Source organism: Phoxinus phoxinus (assembly GCF_949152265.1).
Source record: "Phoxinus phoxinus genome assembly, chromosome: 16".
Lineage (NCBI taxonomy): Eukaryota > Metazoa > Chordata > Actinopteri > Cypriniformes > Leuciscidae > Phoxinus > Phoxinus phoxinus.
The window spans coordinates 27,368,915-27,378,062 of NC_136891.1; the positions used below are offsets into that span (position 1 = coordinate 27,368,915).

The 9,148-nt window shown below is 36.1% G+C and overlaps 1 protein-coding gene across 2 annotated transcripts; it reads left to right on the forward strand.

Annotated features, from left to right (window-relative positions):
* Positions 1-766: 766 nt before the first annotated feature.
* On the forward strand, positions 767-6,260 carry rd3l (RD3 like). 2 transcript variants are annotated; one of them, XM_079583899.1, is made up of 4 exons: positions 767-1,076; positions 1,997-2,275; positions 2,896-3,053; positions 5,616-6,260. In XM_079583899.1, exons 1-4 carry the CDS (start codon positions 1,033-1,035, stop codon positions 5,750-5,752), a joined length of 618 nt encoding a protein of 205 aa, XP_079440025.1. In that variant the 5' UTR covers positions 767-1,032; the 3' UTR covers positions 5,753-6,260. The 2 variants fall into 2 exon arrangements, with proteins under 2 accessions (XP_079440025.1, XP_079440024.1); XM_079583898.1 differs by lacking the exon at positions 5,616-6,260 and having other exon boundaries at positions 2,896-3,343.
* The last annotated feature ends 2,888 nt before the right edge of the window (positions 6,261-9,148 follow it).

Sequence of the window (9,148 nt, forward strand, 5' to 3'; positions counted from 1 at the left end):
ATTTATTTGTCTTATTAAGATTCACGTGGTGCTGGATTAGAAAAAACACATATATTGTATTCCAGTCAAATGTAAAATCATGTTATTTGTTGTGATATAAAGGATCTCTAAGAAACGTGTTGGTCCTTTTACAGTTACCATCTCCAAAGAAATCCATGTTTATATATATTTAATAAACTCATAATTAAACATGACATAATGGTTATCTTCCGCCCAAAAATACAGGTTTATTCATCTGTATGTCACATTGTTGAGCAGACCAGGAACTCTCGTTTTGTTCCCTTGTATACTGACATAATTCCCCTTGGCACTGGGTCACATTACATGCTGACACGGGGCACATTTTTTTCCAGATAATTTTACTCAGACTGCCACATTGAATTAACTAGTTTTACTGTTGAAAACAAGAAGCCTGGACTGATTCACCCTAGGCAAGTTTTGAGGCATGAAATTCAGGCTGAATTTAATACCATGTGTAAGAGTATATTGAATGATGGGAAGCAGGATGCATACTTCAAACAATTTGCTGTTATATGAGCTGGAATGGTGTGTGTGTGTGTGTGTGTGTGTGTGTGTGTGTGTGTGTGTGTGTGTTTGTGTGTGTGTGTGTGTGTGTGTGTGTGTGTGTGTGTGTGTGTGTGTGTGTGTGTGTGTGTGTGTGTGTGTGTGTGTGTGTGTCAGAGTGGGCTGGGTTATCAGAGCAGAGAGACAGAAGGCAGTTTGCGGTGGGCAGGAGAGAGAGTCACTCTCTTCATCTCAACTTTGCCCGGCGCAGTCGACCACACACTGCTGCATGTCACTGGCACACACACTCTCTCTCTTCTTTCTGTCTTTGCTTTTTCTCCTGATTCCTTACTTTAGTTTCTCTTACACTCTTCTACTAGAATAGTTATTTCTTCAGGTTGCTCTTTTCCTTATTATCTGTCCATCTTTCCCCACTTTGGTCAGTATCCTAATTTTATATCTGACAGTCTGGCTTCATTTACTGTTCATATTTTATTTACATAACCTGGTGCAATTTGATGGTATCAGATGGAGTCAAGGCATCATGGACCTCGACCTCTAAGACCCACAAGGTAAAATATCAGTTTAAATGTCATTTATTGTAATTTCCATTCGTAACCCTCTGAATTTCCATTCGAATATCCTCTGTGGTAAATCCTTTGGTGATTATGATCCTTTCCTGTACAATTATGTCCCATCCATCGCCTCTCTGTCGTCGGTCTCCTCCTGTTTCAATTGTTAACTTTACAATTTTGCCCTGATTTTGTCCCTTTGTGCCTGTCCATTCTATTCATATCTATCTTCTCAATATGTTTATTCCAAGTTTGTCTTTTCACATCTTTTTTTATTTTGGGTCATGCACCCTGCTGTTTTGGAACATTTTAGTTGGTTTAAGCTGGTTGTTAGCATTCCAAGCTGATTACAAACTGGTGACTTTTGACCACCAACAAACCAGCTACAGTTGGTTTTCCTTGTTTTTGGAACCAGGTGACTGATCAGTCTGCTAACCTTAGTTTGAAATGTACCTGGAAACATCAAGAGCATTGTAGTACGCTAAATCGATGTGCATTTGGGAAGTGCATTTTATGCCTGACTGTCAAATAGGCTAGCTTGGTTTTAGCATGGCTTTATAAACTGCCATTCCTTTCTCAACATGACTCAGTTGTTTATCACTTGTTATGATGTGTAATAATGTGAATAAGCAATATATGTTGGTCGACAAAAAATAATAAGATAAACAATGACTGTTCTGCAGATGTTGTTAGCGCTAGCTTGATGGAGAGAACTGTATGTTGCTGAATTAACTAAACTGCCAGTTGAGGATGTGGACTTCACAGCTTGATGTGATACGGTGTGAAAGACTGTCCACTGAAGACGAAGCTCTTTATGAACAGTCACATCTCATTTGCAGAGGATGATCATAGGAGAAAGTCACTTTGGTATACATGATTTTATCAGCAACATTCTTTCTTATTGCTCCTATGCTATACAGCCCAGCCATGCCTTTAGGTTGGCCCCACACAAATGGCTGTGTGACACATGGAGGCCCAGGTCGGATGTTGCTGCGTGAGATGCTTTGGCAGCTGGAACAAAGAGCTCTACAGGTTCAAGAACAGGAGTTCCAGTACTGCATCTCCCGTGGCATCATGGGATACCGTCACGCCCCAGCATACCCAAGCCTGCTTGCCCTTATACCCGCTTCTGAACACCGCCAGCTAGAGCGCCTCTGTGGTCGCATCCCACCCTCACACACTGCCATTGTACTTTCCAGGTAAAACAAATCCTCTCACTCCTTGCATGTTAGCTTCCATTTCTTTACATTTTTTCAGCCATTTTTCTAAAATGCTTCTTAAAATGCTCTTAAAAAAAGTATACAGCAGCTAGTTACATTTGTTAGTTTGAAAGTTTGTGTTAGTGCATTCCAGACTGATGTGGGGATTCATGCTGTTTGTCTAAATGTGACCCTGGACCACAAAACTTATGGGTACATTTTTTAAAATTGAGATTTATATAGTTTGTTAGGCCAATATTTGGCCGAGATACAACTATTTGAAAATCTGGAATCTGAGGGAAACATTGAGTAAATCGCCTTTAGAGTTGTCCATTTCTGTTGGCAATTGCATTCACTCACAAAAATACCTCTTTGATATATTTAAGGTAGGAAATTCACTAAATATCTTCATGGATCATGATCTTTACTTAATATCCTAATGATTTTTGCCATAAAAGAAAAATCGATAATTTTGACCCATACTATTGCCACAAATATACCCATGCGACTTATGACTGGTTTTGTGGTCCAGGGTCACAAATATCAACACCGATGTGATTACAGTGCTTGTGTGATATTGCTTTAAAATTTTACTAAACGTTTTATTGTGGTCCATCAAGGCTCCATGATCTTTTGGCCAACAATAACATCCCTCCCTGGGAACTGGTGGGTGTCTTCAAGCAAGTTCTCAAGGACTTCCTGAGGAGACAGGAAGACGGCATGCAGAGACGTCCAGTCCCTTCAGCTCCACCAAATGCTCCCAGTCCACCTATAGAGAGTAATGATAGAAATCTCATGGCTGGAAATGCATCTAATTCTTTGTCAGAGGAGTCAGGGAATCACAGGGAGGAAATTCCTACCATTTCTAGTTATGTGGATAAACATTTGCGTGCTGCTTGCCCCTACTCTATCCGCAGAGATTGGAGTTTGCCCTTTTGCCACCCGTTCTCTTATGAGGCCTACAGTACCACATTGTGAGAGACCTAATGGTAGATCCACCCAACACGATCTCATGGCAATAGAGTGGTGCAGGGATGACGTCAAAACCCAAAAGACTAATTCGCCACTGGTTCCCACAAGATTTTCCTATGGGGTTTTATAATGGGGGTTTTTCAATTTATGAGTAAAATAAAGCCTGTGGTAAACATAACTTGTAAACATAAACGTAAACATAACATAACAATACTTTGATGTTTTGTTCTACAACGTAAATTACACACACTCATACTGAAAAAGCGAATTTTGGAGCAGTTATGTTTATTTTTGAAAATGTATGTTTCTAATTAGTAAAGACAGATTGGCGAGTGAGTGCGTGCAGTTTATGTTGTAGAACAAAACGTCAAAGTATCACCAAGTTATGTTAATACAGTCTTTATTTTACTCTTAAATTGAAAAACCCCATTATAAAATCCCATAGGAAAATCTCTGGCTTTTACATCATCCCTGCACCACTCTATTCATAACTATTTTAAGTTTTGTAAAAATTGGTGGCTAATTCGTAAGAATTTGTACATTCTCATTCATCCATTTTTGTACGATCTGTTTACACCCCATTGACTGTTAGGATTAGGGGTGGACCTTCAAGCTGACTTTTTTCCCCTAAATATCATACAGATCACATTGTACAAACTCATAAAATAATTTTTTTTCAAGTGTTCTCATGAGATCGGGTTTAAAAGTCTATACGATCATTTTCCATGCCTTTCCTCTTTGCAAGTTCCCTAGTTCTCACCTACACTTTCAACGTAGAAAAATCTAATCCTGCGCAGCAGTTTAAAGGATAATTCCGGTATTTAACACCTTGAGTCTATATTGTAGTTTGTTTTGGATGAACAAGATGGTGGACAACATTTTTTTGACAATGGTTCCTCTCTCTCGAGTTTTTGACTATAATAGAATTGGCCATGGACCCATTTAACATTGGAGTCAATGGACATGTCCGAAAATGTCATTAAAACAACCTTTAACATTAGTTTTCAAAACTGTGCAACTCACCGAGTGATTAGTGATGTTAGTTGATGTTCCAGAAACAAAAAGTGTTGCGAAATACAGTTTCTGTCGTATTTTATTCGTCATTTTGTAAAATCCCATTGAATTCTGTTGAAGGACTGAGTGCTCGTTAATATAAATGCGCTACCGGAAACGGAAAGGGGGGTGTTTACATTTGGTCGATGTAGTCTTTTTGCTCGCTTCCGTTTCTCATAAGGCTAGCGAGCAGAGCAACTGTGCTCCGGGAGAGTAAGCGAATTCTAACCATATTGAAAGACGTGACCACTGACCAGTGCAATATGAAGTTGAACTCGACTGTGACCGTGAGTGTCCCGCGAGACATAAACATCGGTTATCGCCATCAAGTGGTCGGGAGTGTGCTAACGCTTCATATTCAAATATTGAGCGGAAGTTACACGGTTGTGAAGTGTCTGAAAAAATAGTTCCACTATAGCAAAATAAACGGATTGGAATCATATATTGCGACGATATATTGTTTATAATCATCAACGTTCAAGTTTCAATCAATCAAATCAAGTTTAACAGTTTTGTAAACGAACATTATTGGCTGTTTTAATGACATTTTCGGACATGCCCATTGACTCCAATGTTAAATGGGTCCATGGCCAATTCTATTATAGTCAAAAACTCGAGAGAGGAACCATTGTCAAAAAAATGTTGTCCACCACTCTTGTTCATCCAAAACAATATAGACTCAAGGTGTTAAATACCGGAATTATCCTTTAAGTAAATTAGACTGATTAAAAAAATTAAACATGAAGATGGTGTGATGTTTAAACTTGGAAGATGAACCATAAACTTTTTGTAATTGATCAATAAGATGGAAAAAACATCCAGATTTTTATGACATCAAGTAGCTACTTTACAATTAAAACCTTTTTAAAAACTTTACAAAATTCAATACAACAAAAATCATAATAATAATTCAAAATATATAATTATAAACAATGTATTATTATTGTTTTTGTTGTTTTCAATTATATAATGTGTTTATATAGACTACTTTTTATATACTTTTATGGTGTTTTTTGGGGAACTTTTTAACAGCCCCTGGTCACTATGAACTTTTTATTTGTTATTTTTACAAGAACTATATAATAATTATTAAAAAAAACTTTACTTTCATGTTTATTGGACAAAATAAAAGCACAAAAATAACAGCATACAGGTATGACATGAGGGTGAGTAAATAATGACAGAATTTTCATCCCGATCCTTTAATATTATTACAACTTTTCCTTTAATGCTAATGTCTCACTTTAGAATTGCTTTTGCATTTGTGTCCATTTGTTTTTCCAATTAAAAAATATATTTTTTCTTTGTGCTTCAGCTTTCCAGGTTCCAGCTATAATGACTGATCAAAGTGAAAGTAGCACACACTATACACCCAGAGCAGTCAACCCAGATATCCAGCCTAATCTGTCATTTTTTCAGAGTTATATTTCTGGATTAGAGAGCAGAGATTAGCCTGAGGGGAGAGGATTGCACCACTGCCTTTGCGCCTCAGTGGTCCTGCTTCCTGCATATACCCATGAACTACCTCTGTCACATCTCCCATGCATTTTACACCACAGATACAATAATATTCCCTGCTTGTTGATTTATTATGTAGTGACAGAACTGTGTTTTTCGTGTAGCATGGACTGAATGTGGCAAAGTATAGGTTTGGTAATTGTCTAGTGAGAGGGCTGATCATAAAGCTTCCATCTTAGCAGTGTTATTTACTCTTGACTGCTGAATAACTGTTGGGTCAGACAAAGTGAAAGCCTCATAAAGGAGTCTATGATCATCAACACAAAAGCCTGCAGATACAATACCATATATTGTCTTTAATCATAAATTTCTCTGCTAATGATTTAGTTGTTGTTGTGATTTTGTGTGAATTGTCTCCAAAATGCAATATGTTTGTTTTATTTATTTGCTTCTGAACCCTGCCAGCTTTATTGTTGTCTTCAATCTGTCCATTGCTGTTAAAATGTCTACACAATTAAATTTTACCAAATTAATAAATTACATAATTTGTGTTTTTTATGATTACAATCAATCAATCAATCAATCAATCAATCAATCAATCAATCAATCAATCAATCAATCAGTCAGTCTGTCTGTACGTCTGTCTATCTATCTATCTATCTATCTATCTATCTAGAAATTATTTCTGATCTATACTACAAATATACAAAGGCTTTTATGTTGTTCTTTTCTTTTTTATCAGTGAAATACTTCAATAATTTAGATAGGCATTTCATTTTCTGATTTATTTGTGGACTTTCAAAACAAAGTAGCCTAAGAAATCATGTGGTCTAATAATATTTTCTAACATCTAAAATGACATCTAATTAAAAATCCAATGTTTTATCTAAAAAAGTCTATCTATGAGAGATTATAAGGAGAACGAGAAATAAATTGAAGTGTTACAAAAATACAGTCGTCACATACGGACTTTTATTTTGATTCCGGGGCTTTTAATTACAAAGCGGAAACCCACAGTGATCTTCCGCTACTACATCTCTATTGAGCTATCGCTGCTGAACAGTGACCTTCTCCGTGTGGTCCAGTGCACTTATATATTAGAGGTGAGTACATTCGCTGATAATAAATGCTATATGGTTTCAGTGTGCATAGTTTAAATAATCACTGACCATTTCAAGAAGATTCACTATCGTTTAAACCATTAATTTTTTCGTTTATTGGACCGTATACGACCAGGCCTTTCTAAGCGCCTTTAGTTTAATCAACATCGGCAATCAAGGCTCTCCGCAAGCTTGACATCTGATTGGCACACATGAATCGAGGCAAATGTTTTATAGTTTCAAATTTGTCCCAGTATTGAACGGTGAAAAGTCATGTTGTTCTTTTTGCGATTCAGGTTAACCTCATACTGAATTGAGCTCGCCATGAACTCGCCTTATTCTGATAGTGATAAACTGAGAATGGTTTTGCTCTTTTTGTCATGGTCTTTTTCTATCTAAAATTCTCCGTATTTTTTTTCCATTTCAATTGGTCCTTGAATTTTTGTCCTTGAAAAGTACTGTTTGTGTCATGCTACTGTATTGGTTATTTTTGTACAACACGTAATTTTAATGGCACATATAACATTGGCACATTCTAACATATGTTTGGTAATAGTGCATATTTATGCCTTCTAGACAAATATTCATGCATCTTTATTGTTTTGATCACTAGATGGCAGCTGGTGCATTCGCTGGCTGGTGGTCTAAGATGGCCCCCTACTACACCAAGGCATACCCAGAGATATTTGTTGGTGTAGGAATCATGACTGCTATGTACTACAAACTTTCATATGGAGGTGAGAGGTCACACATCTATGGTTCCATGATGAACTTTTACGTCCACTTTTACGAACCTTTCGATTCAACAAAAAATCTTACTAGGTGGAAAAATGTTATTTAGATTTAAAAAAATAAAAAATAAAATATTCACTCTACGTTTTCAGTTCTTTTAAGGGACAAACCATAAGGGTAACAAAAATGGTCTTTCTATGGCATCACTCTGAAAACACCTTTTTTTAAGACAGTACTGTCAACATGGTGTGAACCTGTATTTATTTTGGTACACAATATAATTATGTACACAATATAATGATGTACTATGTAAACATTATTTATGCCACAATGTATAATTATATTACGGTATGTAACCATCATATGCATAATCGGTTATGGTTATATGATGAACTGGTTGATAGACAATTTGTTACACAATATATTCAGAAACAACATTTGTGATGTGTACAAGGCAAAACCTTTTTTTTTAAGAGCTTGCAAAAGATCTTGTTAAAGTATTAATAGCATTGTTTGTTTTTTTGCAGGAAAGAAGAAAGCAGTGCAATCAAGTAATTATTAACTTTTTAGTTTGTGTTTTCAGTATCATGATTTTTATTAAAACTTTGGTAAAACATGAAAAAGTTTAAACTTTCCTCAAATGTTGTAATGGTTTTAACTTAAAAAAACAAAACAAAAAACATAGAAAGGGCATTATTTATGGGGCATATGTTGAAACTTTGGGGATCTAGCATGACTTTCCTTTTCTCACAGAGCCCGGCCACTGATTGGACCACCGGAGTGTCATTCCCCATGTCTTCTCTGTAAATCGTCCCCCGAAGAACTTCACCTGGATATCTGTATTTTGTTTTTTGGAAACAATAAAATGATTGATTTGGATCACAATATGGATAACTCCCTGCCTTGTTGTCTTTCACTCTCTTGCAGGAAATTAATATCGCTAAACATGAAACTGTTTGATTGTTAACTTATGAAATTAAACTATTAAAAAAGTCCTGCCAAAAGTTTTTTTTAATGGCTTCAGTCCTTGAAAAACATTTGTTTTGTTGGGCAGAGACAAATCAAGTCTCTTCTTTGAGCTAATGTTAAATTCCACCTGAATTTTTTTTTGCATGTGAAGTTTTTGTTAGCAGTTTAGAATCATACTTGATGTCATATTTTGTAGTTAATATGTAGTTCATGTTATTGATCAGTAGTGGGTGTTAGAGGACTTCTAATATATATATATAAATTACAAATGTGAATTTCTTAACCCTTTCTCAATTATATATACAACTCTAAACATACCATTTAAAATTATACATTGCAATACTTGTAACTGGAAACTACTGCGTGAATGGGTGAAAGTATTGAACGTTTCACATGAGTGTTGTCGCGTTGAATTGCGACGGTAGTATTGAACGCCTGTAAGTATAATACCACTTTTAAAATAACTAACTTCTTACCAATTAATGTGACTCAATGAGAAACTACGGGCGTGTTATACCCTTTTAAATTCTATCACTTAGAGATTTTAATGACTACACATCCATAAGTCACTATGCTCCACATTCCTGTC

What these genes read in the sequence shown, in the direction of transcription:
- rd3l (XM_079583898.1), top strand. Translation starts at nt 1,033, where the DNA reads ATGGAGTCAAGGCATCATGGACCTCGACCTCTAAGACCCACAAG. An exon ending in CGACCTCTAAGACCCACAAG is followed by an intron (nt 1,077 to 1,996) that starts GTAAAATATCAG and finishes TATGCTATACAG; the next exon opens with CCCAGCCATGCCTTTAGGTT. An exon ending in ACTGCCATTGTACTTTCCAG is followed by an intron (nt 2,276 to 2,895) that starts GTAAAACAAATC and finishes TGGTCCATCAAG; the next exon opens with GCTCCATGATCTTTTGGCCA.